Source organism: Thunnus thynnus, chromosome 23, assembly GCF_963924715.1.
Source record: "Thunnus thynnus chromosome 23, fThuThy2.1, whole genome shotgun sequence".
Taxonomy (NCBI): domain Eukaryota; kingdom Metazoa; phylum Chordata; class Actinopteri; order Scombriformes; family Scombridae; genus Thunnus; species Thunnus thynnus.
The window spans coordinates 15870659-15888525 of record NC_089539.1 but is presented as its reverse complement, the minus strand read 5'-3'; the positions used below and the strand labels follow the sequence as shown (position 1 = coordinate 15888525).

Genomic DNA, 17867 nt, shown 5'->3' with positions numbered 1-17867 from the left:
TAAATTTAAGAACTATGCCAGTGTCACCGAGAGCTGTGTAATCGTACATGAGAGCGGTTTATGCCCAAGGCAGCCATTGAAAACATTCCAGAGATTTCTTTGGACAGTTTCTGTTTCTATACAGTGGTGGAATTATAAATCTGGGATTTCTTTGAAGTGTTTTTCCTTTTTTTTTTCAAATGTGGATTAATAAATCAGACCCTAACAGCTCATACTGAAAGTCTTGAACATCCTTCTTAATAACTTGTTGTCTGCAGAGACTAACAATAAATTTATAGGTCCATTTTTGGCTCTGTGGCTCAGCTCTGAAAAACTTGACAAGTATTAAAATATCCTCCTAAAATGAAAACAAATTCAGGTGCTTTGGAACACAGACAAAATGTTGTGGCTTTGAATAAGCTCTTCTGGACTGAAATGTTTATTTAGGTGTTTTCCTTTTTAGCATGATTTTATTTCTTCTCTCTTCACTTTCAGAAAAAGAACATCAGTGTTTTGCTGAGTCTCGGTGTGCTGGCTTCCTGGGGAGTGATCCTGCTGTCAGCTCGCCTCTACTGGATGGGCAATAAGCCTCCCAACTTCTCCAACTCTGACAACCCTGCAGCTGACTCGCCACATTTTCTCACTCGAACACTTACGTTCCTCCATCTGCCTGCCGCCAACGCCTGGCTGCTTCTCTGCCCCGACAAACTCAGTTTCGACTGGTCCATGGACGCCTTGCCCTTGGTCAGGTCCCTGGCAGACTGGAGGAACCTTCACACTGTTGCCTTTTATGGTGGATTTATCCTCCTGGTTATGTTTGACTTTCGTTGCCCCATCTCTAAAGCCAAGGAAACCAATGGGAAAGCCCAGGTCACTAATGGGAAATCAATCACAAATGGGAATGGTTACCATGCTGTCGACACAAACCATAACACAGATCAGGGGCCACCAAAGACCACCCTGAATGGGTCAACTGGACTTCACCACTGCCTTCCACGGACGTCCCTGCCCCCTACAGAAAACTTAGTACTATTTTCATTGGGCGTACTATCATTGCCTTTCATCCCAGCCTCCAACCTGTTCTTTTATGTAGGTTTTGTAATTGCGGAGAGGGTACTATACATCCCCAGTATAGGCTTCTGTTTACTGGTTGCTGCTGGTGCAAGAACCTTGTATGTCAGACTGAGGACTAGAGGCTGCAAGGCCTTACTGTTGTGTTTCTGTATGGGGCTAGTGCTGCTGAATGGGCTAAGAACTATTCAAAGAAACAGGGACTGGAGCAATGAGGAGAATCTCTACAAGTCTGGGATTAGTGTGAACCCTGCAAAAGGTAAGAAGGGCACCAGTTATCATCAGGGATGGGTATCAAACCTGAGTAATTTTGAGTTGATTGAAAATTGAAAACTGTCAAGAATCAAAAGATGGTATTATTATATCGTTATCATGACTTTGTCTTTGATCAGATATTTCCAGATTTAAAGCAAAAAAACAGCCTTACCTGGTCTGGTATGACCAGTAGCTTAGGTGGCTAATGTTAGCTAACTTTAGACATTGCTGTGTAACTGGTATTAATGAGTCATTTTTCTGATGTAATGCCTTGTATTCACTTGTGCTACTGTTAACTTATGTTTTAGCATTTAAAATTAGCCCCTAGCTGCCAGTTGTGGCCACAGTGGCTGCTATTCACAAGTTTACTGTCTTGCTGTTTAAATTTTGCAAGGCAAAGTTCTTGTACTACTGACAAAATTAACACAGGCATTTGAGAAGTTTGGCTTACCTTGTTTAACAGGAAAAAGAGGGTTTTGTAGAAAAACATTTAAAAAAATTTCAAATGATATCCAGCTCTACTTACCACATCCTTAAGTTGGGCCTGTCTCCTGAAGCTCACACTATTTATAGCCATGCTTTGCCTTTTATATGATCTGGAAAGATGTGGAAAAAGTGGGAAGGTATGTGAGAAAGTAACACAACTCTGCTTGGGGAACTACAACACAGTTAAGCCCACAAAGAAAACCACAATATCCCGTTCTGCTCCTACATAAAAGACTAGTTGAATTAAGTATAACCATGTTCACAACTAAACAAAAGATGCAGTAATTATTTGTTGTTTATTCTGGCAAGTAATGGCCATTGCTGTGATAATATTGCAAACACACTAACCACTGTTTAAATGAATACCCACATTGTGTTTTTCCACTCTGAAAGTGTTTCTCTTGACTTGCACCTGTCTCCTGTAGCCTGGGGCAACTTGGGGAACGTACTGAAGAACCAAGGCAAGATGGCGGAGGCAGAGAGGGCATACAGAAATGCCCTGCACTACCGAGGGAATATGGCTGACATGCTGTATAACCTGTAAGTGTTAAAGATGCCCATCCCCCCTCCCTCCGTTTGCAGCATCTTGACGCGAAGGAGTTCTGATTCATCCCATCCATCATTTGAAATCGCAGTGGCAGAACAGGAAAGGCAGAAAGGGACATGAGATGAGAGAAAGAGAGAAGGGAGACGGGATGAAGACGGATAGTGACAGACAGGAAGAGTTTAAAAAAGGCAAAACAAAAATAGATGTGATACAGGGGGAAAGACACAAGTGAGCCACAGAGCAAAATGTGATGCAAGAGTGTAGCAAAGAGAAAATAATTTTGTGTGTCCCTGCTGGCTCTTTGTACCTTCTGCTGCTGATTTGATTAGTCGTGGTTTTTCGGGGCCTGAGGGAGAACACAAAGCCACTTCCAATCCTTCGACACAAAGTGTCAAAGGCGCCAAAACCTCATAGTAGACCCATGTCTCTGGTGGCACTGTTTTTCTCCCCACTTCTCTGTTCCCTCTCAAGTTACGAGTGTCAGGAAGCTGGCAAAGCAACACAGAGAGAGGGGGGGAAACCTAACAATGATGTTTTTGCAGTCTTTAAAATGGAGGTGCTATTTGAACATGATGGATGGTTGGGTATATTGGGGTTATGCATTGGTATATTGGGTAAAGGATACAGAAGCTGCTGCAGTTTTGTGTTTTCATTACTTAACTTTCACTCAAAGTCTCCTCATCACTTTGACATGCTGTAATTTTGGTCAAAGCCTACTCAACTGACACAGATATAAAAGAAAAAGATAATTCTTGTGTTGTGTCTCACATTTTGTCTGTTTTTTTGTCTCTCAGGGGTTTACTGCTACAGGAGAATGAGAGGTTTTCTGAGGCACTTCATTATTACAAACTAGCCATTGGGAGTCGGCCAACACTGGCATGTAAGTAAACCTGACAGAGAGATGATGACTGGAGTGATCAACAGATAAGTTATCAGCAATTAGATGTACTCACACGTTACTCAATTTGACTGTTTGGATTCATTAGATGTGAGCTAAGGGTCTGTTATTGGATCACCATTATGCTGTGATTTTAATGCTGAATTAGATGTTCTGTGGTCACTTTGGGAAGGCCATATCAGGCTGTTTCAGCTTGACAGTGAAGTGATGAGATCCAATCTCACACTTGAGTGCTCGCATGTGAGATGAGGGGTCTGTCTTTTACTATACCAGACTCTGGCCAAGGACAGTTTTTATGAGAAAGGACAAAAGGTGCAATTATTTCCAGACCCCTTTTTCATTTGATAAGGTATCTTCAGGTCTTCTCTCCCACTTTAATCCCATTTTAGCCTCACTTCATTCTATTTCTTACTTTCTTTACTTATGCCAGTTTTATCTGCTTTTGACTTTTTTGTCCTGTCGCCTTTTGGCTGCATTATTGTACTGATATGTCCATCTTCCCCAACTAAATCTCTGTTGATCCTCCTTATCTTCTCTACTCTAACGTTAGTCTGTGGAGGATTAAAAGACAGCAGATTCTGTGTTTTGAATGTTGTTTACATGTAGATTGCGGATTGTACCCTTTTTAATATAATTGCATCCATCGTGCTTTAATGCCTCTGTCTTTCTCTCCCGTCCTCCTCACAGCGGCCTACTTGAACACAGGAATCATCCTGATGAACCAGGGCAGCCTGGAAGAGGCCAAACGCACCTTCCTGACTTGTGCCGACATTCCCGATGAGAACTTGAAGGATCCCCACGCCCACAAAAGCTCAGTCACCAGCTGCCTGTACAACCTGGGAAAACTGCTTCATGAACAGGGCCAGCAGGAGGTTTGTGCATCTAGTTTGTGCTGAAAGAACTGAGGGAAAATTTAAGGAGTTGAACTGATGAAGTGGTGTGGCTTTTTTTGCTAAAATTGTGACGATACATTCTTCTTACAACTTTACTTTTCCTTAATGTAGGACTAAATACTGAACCATTTAGAACTGAACACGCAACTGTGTAGAGAAAAGCCAGTTTTTCACAAAGAGTCCCTCATTATTTACAAGGCCTGTATTATGCTGATGCAAAACAAAAACTGAACTTACTGTTACTATTTTTTCCTCCACTATAGGAGGCCCTGTCTGTTTATAAGGAAGCGGTGCAGAAAATGCCCAGACAGTTTGCACCACACAGCCTTTTCAACATGATGGGTAAGTTACTGTTGGAGCCTGTTTTGACCCTGACTCTTTGTTTGCAAAGACAGCAACTGAAATTGCAGGGTTAAAAGTTCACTACTTTGGTGATACCTGCTTTGAAATGTAAAGTAACATAATCATTCAATGAATACAATTACTAGAACAGCCTCGTGATTGTTTTATGACGCGAGCGAAAACATTGTAGTCCAGCGCTGACTTTGGCTCGAGCTACGGTGACGAAACGTAATGTTTGTTTCCATTGTGGATGTTGGTCTTCCATTTTATCTGAGCTTTCAGATGAATTCAACAAATTGACATGAACGCATTGCCAAAATAAACTTTCAGAGGACTCAAACCACCTGTTTGATTCCAACACTGTAGCTCTTAAATGCGTGCACAGACTTTGTGTCCTCCTTGAAGATGATTGAAGCTAATCCGCGTAATAAATCACATCCCTTCTTTTGTTATTGTAAAACTAATTACATTATTGAAAGCTCATCCCGATGTCATGTTTGAGATTGCGGGGAGGTGTCCACATGAATTCCTTGGAAGCTCTGAATGAAAATGGGAAAATGTGTTTAGTCAGGTGGAGGGAGGGACTGGAGGAGGTCAGTGTTTGCATTAGTGGGATGTCCAGGGGATACTTTGTTCAAGCTGATGTCATCAGCTTGTCATTTTACCCCAGGAGCCAACAGCATGTCCTCAGATCAAACAAAATCTCAGAGTTTCAAACAAAAGTATTGTTTTTTCAGAGGATGATGTGTAATAGATTGCACTACAATGGGGGGAAATAAGTTTTTATTCAGCATGTGAGGAATGCTAACCCTGCGGATAAGGGGCAGCAGAGTTCAAATCAGTTTATCTGTCTTGCACCTGTTTAAATTGAGCTGTTTTCTGTTGAGCAGCCTCTCTGTAGTAGAGAGATTCAAATAATTAAAGTACAATATGACAACATGACTAAATAAAAATCTACAGCATGGACATTTCTGAATTCTGTCAGTAACTAGTGTGCCAATAAAAAAAGTCATAATGAATCAAACAGTCATATCTCTCTTTTTAAATACAATTTTGTTAAAATCATATGAAATCATATATGTTAGCTGCACATATTTCATATTTTCCTTTACTGTTATTGAGAGCAGCGGCCTATTATAGATCATTTTAGGACGATTGCTACCAAACCCTGAGATTCTGTAAAAGAAAATTGCTTTTTCGACAATAGTCATTTTTAGTTTGCTAGTCTAATCGAACGTTGACCTTTCCCCTTCTCTAGGAGAGGCCTACATGCGGCTGAACCGCCTGGAGGAAGCAGGTCACTGGTACAGAGAGTCCCTCAGGGCCAAGCCTGACCATATCCCTGCTCACCTCACTTATGGGAAACTCCTGTCTATCATTGTAAGTCACATTGCAGACGCAAATGCATGAAGAACCACGAGACAAGACAAAGCGTTACCTTAGTGACTTTTGCAGTGGTTAACTATCTGGCAGAGTGTAATTAAATGGGACCTGAAGTGGCAGAGTGGAGTGATGAATAATGCATATTTAGTGACTTTATGGAACGTTGGAGCGACCCATCCTATCGATTCCTCTGCAGAGCCTGAAGAGGTGTGATAATTGTTATGAGGTGCGAGCCTCAAAGGTGCATGCTGAACAAATGCTTCTCCCTGATCAGAAGTCATTTAGGCGAATAGCTATGCATTAATTATTGTAGTGTTTGATCTCTAGTAAAGCTGGATGAAATAGGAAGAGGATCACGCTGTGTAAAAGACTGAAATATTATGATACCTATTTTGCTTTTTGGGTGACCTTGGATTAACCCTGATCCCGGACTGAAGCCAAATAGCTTTGAAAACCAGCTCTATAGTAGCTGCATAAATTTGTGTCTGATGTTTGAAGGTCACAGACGTGGGGAGTTTGTCTGGTGTGGATGAAAGATATCCCTCTGTGATTGGATGAGATCCAGATTATGCGTGTGTTTTTCTGCCCCTCACAGTGTGAGACCATGTATATATACACATGTGTGAGTGTTAGAGGACATCAAGGGTACACAAGTTTGCCCACCTACCCCCCAAATGTTACTTTGCACTTCTAAAGTTTTTTCCTGCAGAATAAAAGTCATACTTCCTGTCCTCCCACCACCTCTCCTGCTCCTTAAAAATGTGACAACAGTTGTGTTCACAGCTGAGACAAGTTTGGATGTGGGAGCTGAACTGTGAGCCCTCCATAACCCCTCTAGAAAGGTTTGACCTCTCTCCTTCCACAGCCGCGGGTACTGAGTGAAGAAAGACGTAACCAACTGCACAGCCCGACACACTCATACACACTTGCAGCTGCAATCCTCAGGGGATTTAAACCTCAGTTTTGATCATTTCCCCTTTTTCAATGAAAGATTTGAAGATATACATAGCACACACACACACCTAAAGGACAGGTTTAGATTAGAGTCGCCCAGTGTGGCTGGACATCTGCTGTGCTCCCTCAGGCTCAGGGCTACAGATCCATGCAGGGCCCTGACTCACACAGAGGCCCCCTCCTCTTACAGGGCTTAAGGAACAGGAGATTGGATGGACCCTGGACAATGGGCCAGTGGACAGGCTTATAATGCAATTACTGTGCTTCCTTATTGAATCACTCCATCAGCTACAGTTTTTGCCGTCCTGCCGAAGTCGATCGACATACAGACGTGGGGAGGAAAGGTCAAACTGGAGTCTTGTACCGCGGTTCACCTCAGTACGTGCTGTAATGCTGTTTCTCACTGAAAGTTGATGAAAACTTTTGTGTTGCACTCTTCAATTTCAAAGTGACCCTCTCCTCCTCCTCTCAAAAGGGAAATCCACACAATAATAAATCTGAAACTTGGCATTTTCATGTCCATTCACAGATGCACTTAGCTGAGAGAAAACACACTCTCCCTCAGCACATAACGAGTGCAACTCCTAACGCCGCTAATTAGCCTTATTCTTACCAAGGTCACAATGGTATCTTGTGTAACATTAGAGCACGGCTGTCTGTCAGAGATCTCTTTCTGGAGTCAGAAGGGTGTGGTGCACATTAGGGAAAGATGTGGTCAGTCAACGCTCATGTGATTTATGAGTTTAAACTCAGCTGTGCATCTAGACACGTTCATTACGTTAACCACTGATTTTCACTGCGGAAGACCCCTCAATAATGCAAAAACAGAAGACTGCATACAGTATAAGGGTGCAAGGTATAGCTGCTTAACTGCTTTGTGTGTGTGTCTTTATGTGGAATTATATTATCTGCCTAAAAAGAAAATTTCACATTGTCTCATGATAGTTGTCTGTTGTCAAACTGAAACCTTTCATAAATCTGTTAAATGATCACTTGCTCCAACCAAACTGGACTGAACCTCTCGACTTTTTGTTCTGATGGATAGCTGGGGAAAAGGTTTAATTGAATGTAAAGAGAAAGAGGCCAAAGAAAATGTATAATAAGCCATCCAGGCCAGATATTTGCTCATTCGTTCTGAGCGATTGCGGGCATGAGAAAAAGCCAATGAAGCAAACCTAATATGCCCAGTCCTCTCATTTCATATTGCATGGCGAGTCCATGGGTAATATGGAAGCAATCAGCGCTGACGCATGAAACGAAAGAGGTGGAGAAATTGAGCCCCGTGTGCACAGAAGCAATATCCTTCTCAGTTTGGTTGCAGGTACATACGCACGCACAACTCTGAGGTTTTTCTTTAAAGGTTAAAGGCCTTAGTGGCGGCGTAGTGTGTTCTTTATGAGCATCAGTTTCCTGCTGGAACTTTACAGCAAGGGTTACCATGCCTCCACTGATGCATGGCAATGCACTCAAATAATTCAGGGCACATGCTGTAAAATACAAATGGTGTGTGCATTTCTAACACGAAGAACTTAATCTTCCACCACTTTTCTGATTCATTATAATTTGATCTATTTTTTCAGGTTTTATGATCTGGTTAGTGCTGATACTCAGTTTCTACTTCATGCAAAAATTCCTGCATATCCCATTTAATTTCCTTGATTTTATTTAATACATTACACCCAGGAGGGTCATATTATTTCATCATAAAATAATTCTGTACATAACATAGTGTAATTCTAGTTTGTAGATAATAAATATACTCATAAATCATGCTGTGGTTAAGTTAGGAGGTTTCTTTTTAAACTATATAACAAATAAAGTCAATGGGAAACATTTTTCTTTTTGGATTTTAGGTTTGAAGTGTGTTGCAGAGAACAGTACCTAAAGTAAGAGACACTTGAGTACTCAAGGCACAAAATAAAACGATTCCAAGGCTGGAGTAGATTTTGCCGGAGGGCCTCTGAGCCTCCCCAAGCATACAAACAAATGTTTTAAACACTTATTTGAACCTTATTCAGTGATGGCCTCATCCTTCTGGTTGTGTCAGGTGCTTGGACCCCAGTATACCTTTTTGCAGGTTTAGTATATTCATGAGGGGTCAACAAAACACTTTTAGGTCAAAATATAGCATGTGTCAATGCAAAAAACTCAAAATATTACAGAAACACAATTGTCTCACAAAACCAAAAATAAATGTCTTATATAAGCAATGATTTTTTTTCACTCTTTTTCCTTTAGGGGCAGAAGACAGAAGCAGAGAAGTACTACCTAAGAGCTATTCAACTGGACCCGACAAAAGGAAACTGCTACATGCACTATGGTAAGAAGAAAATATCACAGAGAGATATTGCAAACTCTTTTTTGCAAAACCTATTTTAAAATTAACATATAAATAATAAAACTTTGATGCCTCTATACTCAAAAAAATTGTTCTGTGGTTTACAGAGATATAAAAATATCATTTGAAGTCCTCTTCTTCCAACTCAAACATGCATGGGTTGCTTATAATCCAATCCTCTGCCGCGCAGTGCTTGTAGGCTTTGCTGTAATGATCGGGCTTTGCTGCAGTAAGCTGCACTGAGGATAATAATTACACAGAGGTCTTTACTCTTTTATCCAAGACTCAAACTTTGTAGTGTCACCCTCAGACCCGGAGTTATTAAATATACCAGGTCCACTTACAACTCAAGTTGTAAACCAGCCTGGAATCAATCATTTGAAGGTGTCAAATACTTCACTGCTTTTATAATGTTTCCAAAAAAAAAAAAAAAAAAAAATCTTCGGATGTGTTTAGGCAATCACTACACAATAGTAACTAATTTGTGGAAATATACTGTCATTTAATTGACTCTTGGTATGAGAGCTGGGAGTGTTGGAGCTGCATGTATGAGGGCTTGCAGATGGTGCAAACACATATACAAACAGGAGTGTATGCTACATTTATCTGAGTGAGGAGACAGGATCAGAGTACACCATTTACTATTCGTAACAGAGAGCAAAACATGATACCACGCTCTGCCTGTGCTGCTGTTATAATGCAGTATTTCAAATCAGTTTGGAGGAGTGGGCTCCTTGCTGCTCCGTGTTGCTATCTCCAGGATATTCATAGGAAATGAAATCTGTACTGTCTCACTGAAAGCGCCATTGTCCCCTTTCTCCTCTTCCTTATCTCTCTTTATTCCTTCTGGTACTTTCTCTGCACTGCATATCTTATGGGTTTGAGTTTGGTTTGGTCCCCGGCGAGGGGCGCGTTGCTGTCTTTGGACCGGGCTGTTTCCCCTTCTGAGGTTCTTATATTCTTTTCTCTATCTTTGCCTATCTGGCTGTTTTTCTTTTTTGAGTGTTATCCTGTAGGCTTTTGCTATAGGTGATGTTTATTTGGGCTTTTCTTTATCACAAATCTGGCTGCTTTAGCTATCCAGGGTTCACTGGATGAGCTCCAGGTGTGTGTGTGTGTGTGTGTGTGTGTGCGTGCAAGGATTGATGGATATCTGTCTGTAATATAACACAGCGGATGCACACACAATGACACATGTGAGAAACTGCAAGGAAGTAAGGACATAAGGGGTGAAAGCTCACAGGACAAGTCAGATAGGGAAGACAAGACCCCCCTTTCCTGCCATTGTTCACAGTAACACATTTTAATGCCAACTGTCCTTCATATGACCCGCTTCTAACGAGTCTGTGTTGGTGCGTAACAGCTTGTTTTGGGATGCAGAACAGTTTGGAAGTTGCACAAAAAAACTCAAGAGATACACACACACACACACTTCAATAGAGCCTCGCTACATTATCCTCTTTCTAACATCTGCGGCTGGGCTCCGCTGTTAATTCATAGCCACTGAGGCAGGCGCTTGTGGGTGCAGCACCAGGTGGCCAGACTCCCACAGGAAAACACATGAAATATCTCCCAACTCATCTGTGTTCTCAGACGCCGCCGAGCAAAACAACAATCCCTCACTCTCGCCGTCTCACTTTTTCTCTCAGCGTCGCTGCCTCCTTGTTGCATTTCCTGTGGCACTCATCTCTTTCACTGCCTCCATTCATCTTCATTTGTTTCTGCACCAATCTCCATTTTGGCTAATCTAACCAGCTTTCTCTGTCTTTTTCCACTCAATCCCACTTCTGTCGGTTTGCCACAATATGATACTAAAGACTAAACTTGTACATAATTTTCTCAGCAAAAAAAACCCCTCTTATTTGCAAGGAAAAAGTACTGAACAGATCTTGTGCTATCCTGTCTCTCCTCCCCTCTTTCCAGGTCAGTTTTTGCTGGAGCAGTCTCGTCTTGGCGAGGCGGCGGAGATGGCGGAGAGGGCTGCTGAGTTGGACAGCTCGGAGTTTGATGTGGTCTTCAGTGCTGCTCATATGCTCAGGTTGGCTAATGCATTGACACACAACACTGGCAACGACCCTGGAACAACAGAAAGTAGAGTTTCCCTATTTAGAACAGCATGCAGTACAGAAAATTAAATGAACACATATTTCAACAAATGCTTTTGAAATCCTGTATTTACAGAGTTTATTGTATGCCACTGCTATTTAATATCCATCTTTTTGAAATATAAATGACTGTATACAACTGTTATAGGATAGTAAATGTCCTCTCTATAGAAATAGTTGCCATAAAATCTATTATGTATTACATATATAAACACTGGTATGGTTTCAGTCCATCATAGTGATGTTTCAGTGCTCGGCTTGTAAAGAGACCATTGGAGAATTTTCCTCCAAAGTTTGGCAAGCACGTGCGCAGACAGCTTATAAGTCTTAAAACGTGTCAAAAGGGACTGCAAATGTCCTCTACTCCCAGCAACTGAAGGAAATATTGGAACGATGTGCCTTAATTCCTTTTTGCTCTACATATGTGGAAAAACCATTACTGCTCTCTAGCATTCATCTAAAGGCAACACCACAGAGGATTTGTAAAAAAAAAAAAATGTTGAAAGTCTCAGGGTTTGGCTGTGGTTTGCTTTCAGAAACGCAAGAGTAAATCTAAATGACAGATTATTCTGCTGTTTTCTGGCCTGACTGGTTATTTTCAGATGGGACTCAACTGTGACATAAATCCAAAGCGATTAGGGTTGGACCTGTCTTAATGAATGTGGCATACACCTGTCACTAGCTGGATTTAACATCAAAGCTGCTCCACTGATAGTAAAGATAAGCTAGAAATCTTGGCTTCCTTTACCTACAATGACCATAATCATTGTAAGTAAATGACCTGACAAACCAGTTTGATGAAAGGTTTTCCTTTAAATGCTCCGCTCGGCCCACGTTTCATTTTACTCATGCAAATAGAGCGTTGAGTGAACGAAGCAGTTCATTTCTACATGTTTTGGATGAAGTTATTTTTCTTCTAGGAAAGAGCAACAATGACTTGCGCTTTCCTCTACCCAATTTTACTTCCTTTAAAATGTGATTTCCCCCATTTTATCAGCCCTTTTTACAGACTCGCTAGCACCTGACCAAACAAAACAAAGACCAAGGAAGGACACTATAAGATGATGGATTTGATAGTCAGTTATGAGCTTCATTCCTGATAAAATGTTGCATACCTTTTTACTTGAGTAAGTCTTATAAATATTAATTACCATGTCAGGAAAGAATGATTTCCTTGACTTTATGAACTTTGGCATAACAAAGACTCTTTGGATAAAAATGTATGTACAGTATGGAGCAGATTAACTCCATTTTATGTAGCCAGCTGTAGCATGTAAGAGGTGACTGGTGGTGAAGTGCTTCTGGATTTAACACCATCCTAAAAACATCCATCTCTCTTCATCTGTGCCCCATCGTACTGTGATGAATAATATGTAAGGCTTAATGTACAGTGAGGTAGTCTCAACAGGACAAATCAATGCCCCAACACAAACTGTAATGCTGTATTTATCCCAGTTATCCCAGTATGACAAAGCTAGTCAAGAAAGGAAATTAATATCTTAATGCAAAACATTGTTTGTGTATTTTTCAAGTATTTTACAAGCTTGAATTTGAAAAAACCTGACATTGGCTACTATTACAAATCTGTTACATGCAAACAACATAAATTAGTAATAAGTTAAGACTTCTTTTCAGCCTTTAACTAGCAGACATCTGACATCTCTGAATAATTTAATACCTTAAGTCCATGTTTCTAGCTTGGCAAGGAAAGTCTTTGTCTGCAACAACTAGAGCAACATAATTTTTCCACAAACTAATGGTATTTAATTAGAAATTAATTATGCATAATGCCCAAAAAGATAAGATATCTTAATGCAAAGTAAAAAGCTTTAATGTGAACTGATTGTTTATTAAGCAGCAGCCAATCAACACAAAGTTAAACTGATTTTTTTTTTCAGACTTTCCTCTAATCTACTTTTTTATCTGGTAAACAACTGGATAATTTTATCTCTTGAGGACTCAAATTCTTTAAACAAATTCTTGAAACAAATTTGTCATATAAAACAAGACACGGAAAAAATTGCCCTTTGGTTGAACTGGCGGACATATTCGTCCAATGACGAGAGTTCACAAAGTAAACATTTTTTTCATTTTAAGGGGTCACAAACCCAAAAGCTTGGGAACCTCTGGTTTAAAGAAAAATGAATCTGTCCGTGCAGCGTGGTGTGCAAAATGTTTTAGTTTGAACTTCTCTGTTTCTTTTAGGATTAGTCTGACACACTTTGAGTAGTGCTGATTTATGTCTAATGTACCTGTTAAATAAACTAGTAAATAAACAAAAGTCTGTATTATCCCTGATAATTTTGATAAATGTAACATGACAAAAAACATGCGTAGAACCTGACAAATCCAGTTGACAATTATATGTAAAATCATCAGTGAGGCGTTCCTCTTAATAATTACAGTAATTTATATGGTTAGCAGTACAGCTATGAATGCAGTCATTATCAGTAATTTGCATTACTATAAATTGTGTTGTTCTGTGCATATTTTTTACTCTCCATCCTTTCTCTTTGTTCTTTCTCCTCTGCAGACAGGCCAGTCTAAATGAGGCAGCAGAGAGGCAGTATGAGCGTGCAGCCAGCCTCAGACCAGATGTAAGTACCTGGACCAGTGTTTTTTGTTCCTTTACAACATGCTATGTATTACCCATCACTCTGACATTATGTTATAGCACTGTTGCTACTGGCAAAAAGTGATGCAGCTGAAGAAAAAACTGGGAACTGTTCTGTTCATGGCTGCGGATGATGCCCTGATGTGCTTATTAAAATCTCCAAAGAGAAACGAGTTCGGTGGTTGCTGTTGTCTGATGCTGATGAACACACACGTTCAGTCTTAGAGTAAATACTTGATAATCACAGTATACTTTAACAGACTAGAGCCTTGTGGGATATCGTGTCTCTCGGTGTCAGCACATACAATTGAGGAAGTTGGGGGCTATTATATCCTGTTTCCTCTTCTGAGTATGAATCAGTCACTTCAAAGGAAAGGGGTGCGTGGACCAGTCTGGGAGAGGTAGTTTATTCAGAGGGAACCTGTGTGTCTTTACACGAGACCTAGAAGAGGCTTCCTGCAGTCATTTGTCTTGCTAGACTGTTTGGTGACGGCCTGCTCTGTGACTTATGTTGCAGGCTCAGTCAGGAGAGAGGGTTTGACTTTCATCTTCATGCCCGACAGTGGAGTAACGTGCGCTATACTGCCACACCCACAGGGTCCTGTATAGCATCTTACCCTTTTTAGATAAGGTCTGCCTGTCAGTTTATATCCTGTTTAAATCCTAAAAGCCGAGCAAGACTGCTGGTTGTCCATTTTAATTCGGAAAGCCGTGTGTTTGCGTGATGTAAAAATTATTCTACCTCAGAGTCATAAAAGGAAAATCTTCATGCGCACATTCAGACATGCTGAGGGCTCCTCTTGTCACTTGTCACGAATAAAGCACCTCTTGTCTTTGACATTTTTACTAGCACACGTCTGCTTAGTGAATGACAGTCTCTCACATATCAACTTAATCCAATAAGCTCTCAGGTGATGAAAGATACAGCGCCGGTTCTACATGCTAAGAAAGGCAATGATCGTGTGGCTTCAGAGAAAAAGATATCCATCTTACACGCCGACTGAAATGCTTTATTTACACCACTCGGATGAAGGTTCTTCTCAAAATATAACGCTGAATCCTGAGCGGAACAGGCGATGTTTACTAACTGCGGAAACTGTCACCGTGAGTAATGAATCTACAGCGTGTGCTCTTTGGTCCCTGCAAATCAAAAACAATGACATGATGAGCTCGCATTGAAATAATGAAATTTGCCTGAGTTTAATCTGACATAATGGCTCACTGTGCTGTAGTTCATAAGGCTATCTTAGAAATACTGCTTATCTAACTTCCTGAAGGTCAAGCGCTCACATCCGTTTCATCACTGTGAGTGTATAACAGCGAGACCGACCCAAGACAGGCAAAATCATGAGCTTTACTCTCAAAACACACACAACACATGTAAACGGGGCTCCATTTCTAATGTTCCCTGGTCTGTTTGTTGTGATTAAGCCCAGACTGTATATTGCATATCACCCAGTTGTCTAGAATGACACAGGACCCCCATTTATTTAGCTTAGTGTGTCTATGGCTGCTTACAAGGTACAGAAAGCAGAACAAAGTTTGGAGCATTTGAAATGTAACGTAACTGCTTGATACAAGTTGCGCCAGGTGACAAAAACAAGCACCAACTGAAAAATGGGTGTCAGTGCTGCACTGCAGCTCCTCTTGCTGTAAAACAGCATTGATTAATTAATTTTCCATTTTCCTTCAAGGCCACAGCTTGAAATTTTCCAGCTCCGTTCATTTGTTACATTAGGTGAGAAAAACAAACTCCCACTCCCGAGGCTTGTCTCCTGACGCTCCCCGAGAAGTGGAATGTAAACGAGTGAAATATCAGCGTTAAAGAAGAGACAAACAGTTGTGTTTGGGGAGAGAGAAGCTGTGAACTAGTTGCCAAGTTGCTAACCATATGTCATGCAGTGAGGACGCGGGGCCCGGGAACGATGCCAGATCTGGGGGATGAGGTGCAGAGGACTTTTAGGATGAGATTTGGGTGTGTTTGTTAGTTATGGCTTGCTGAGAGACCTGGATTTTGTAGATTTCCACAACTGGTACACTATTCAGGGCCAGATGGTTCCACTTTGCCACTTCAAAAGAGGCATTTAATTAAATAGAACTCCTGAAAACACACCCCTAAATGCATTTGTTCATACATTTCATAAAAAAAATACTTACAATACACACATAATCTGTAGCTACCTATTTGTTCACTGTGGCACAGTCAAAGGACACACTTTTGTCTTTGGCCATGCTACTGTGAGATTGCATTAGGGCTAATTTAATGCATATTTGTTTTTCTCAGCCTTAAATAAATCTCATCAGAGCCTTAATGCACCTGGGAAGCTTCCTAAAATGTGTATATGTCTCACATAACTGTCTGTGCCAAACGTGGAACCGAGAAGGGCAAGTTTAAAATAGTTTGTCCAAACAGATAAATTCAAGGTCGGCGCAGTTGCCATGAGTGCTGTAATCCTATAACTCAACACCCTGAACACCTCACATCTCTTTATTATTATGGCAGTGTGCACCACTCTGTCTCCTTTTCTACTTTTCTGACCCTGTTTCTCTTCCTTTTCCCAGTACCCTGCTGCTCTGATGAACCTCGGCGCCATTCTCCACCTGAACGGGAAGCTTCCCGAAGCGGAGGCCAACTACCTGCGTGCACTGCAGCTCAAACCTGATGATGTCATTACCCAGTCCAACCTGCGAAAGCTGTGGAACATCATGGAGAGGCAGGGACTCAGGACTAAGCACGGGCTTGGGATGCAGAGGAGCGACCTTTGAACTAAGAAAGCTGCTGCACTGCTCCCTCAACGACGACCTATTGTCCTCCAGAGAACGAAGCAGGACAGGATATGAAAGAGCTGTACGAGGCATGACAGACTAATTCTCTTGAATCGTGGCCTGTGGTGCTTGTGGAATACAGTTTGAGGCTTGGCATGGTTGGGATTGGAGGGCCTAAGAAGCAGATTCTGCTCTATAATACATGACCACCAGTGTGGTGTGGTGTGGTGGGTCAAACAGCTAAAACTAATGTCACCTTTATTATGATGTTTTATAATATGATGCCCAGTTGTTAAATGATACACTGAAATCAAAAGCAAATAATAGCAAAGTCCCAAAAAGAGAAAAAAAAATCTGGAAATCAGCTTATTATTTCACTGATATTAAAAACTTGGATCTGGGTTTTTTTAAGTGCTTAATTTGAATGAAGATGTAGCAAAGGTAGTGAAATAATGGGTTTTGAAGTAGTCTCTCATCATGCCAGCTGGTTTGTCTTAAAAAATCAAATCCCTGATGAATTTCCCTCAGGGTGATCTAGCCTTCAACTTTTACTCCTAACACAATAAATCCATAGTATTAAAGGCATGCCAGTGCTTAGACGTCTTCAGGTACCGCCCTTGAATACAGTGCTGTACAATACATTGCTCCAACTGATATGTTGTCCGAGTCACTGAAGATTGTTTGCACCTGGTGCATTTGAAATGCTTGTGACTGTAAAAAAAATAAAAATAAAATAAGAAAACAGATCATGAGAAAAAGCGGTGCCAAAGCTTGTACTGAGTCTTCTCGCCTCTTGTGCCAAGCAAGAACTGTCCTCACTTATGTGTCGTGTTCCTTGTGTCGAATGAAGATGTTTCATTTCATGTGATCAAAATGATCAAACTTAATTTATTAATACGTGTTATTTTGTGAAAATGACAACACTGTGCCGCATTAGTCCACCCTCTCGCTCTCATTTCTCCATATAGATACATAATTTCATTAGACAATTACATTAAAATGTGTTTTTTATACAGTGTATGTATTTTTTTTCTCTCTGCTCAGGGACATCAGGTTTTGATTCCTGTCACAGAGTTGGGGTTTGTGACACAGAGAGAGCTTCTTCAAAATGATGTTAGATGTTTTGATGATTGTGTCGTTTGGTTAAATTATAGAAAATGTGTAGCTGGAAATGTGTTGTGTTTTGTAAAGAAAACTGAACCTTTTTCCATAATAAAAATATGATTTTTGCTCTCA

At 40.8% G+C, this 17867-nt stretch overlaps 1 protein-coding gene across 1 annotated transcript in view; it reads left to right on the top strand.

Annotated features, from left to right (window-relative positions):
- The window catches only part of tmtc2a (transmembrane O-mannosyltransferase targeting cadherins 2a), a 60727-nt gene extending 42860 nt beyond the window's left edge, over positions 1-17867 (top strand). Inside the window, exons 3-12 of the mRNA XM_067581445.1 lie at positions 475-1309; positions 2217-2331; positions 3133-3218; positions 3924-4108; positions 4393-4471; positions 5730-5851; positions 9047-9128; positions 11070-11184; positions 13785-13848; positions 16428-17867. Of these exons, the coding sequence (XP_067437546.1) occupies positions 475-1309; positions 2217-2331; positions 3133-3218; positions 3924-4108; positions 4393-4471; positions 5730-5851; positions 9047-9128; positions 11070-11184; positions 13785-13848; positions 16428-16631 (1887 nt within the window). The 3' untranslated portion in view covers positions 16632-17867. The remainder of the gene's footprint in view (positions 1-474; positions 1310-2216; positions 2332-3132; positions 3219-3923; positions 4109-4392; positions 4472-5729; positions 5852-9046; positions 9129-11069; positions 11185-13784; positions 13849-16427) is intronic.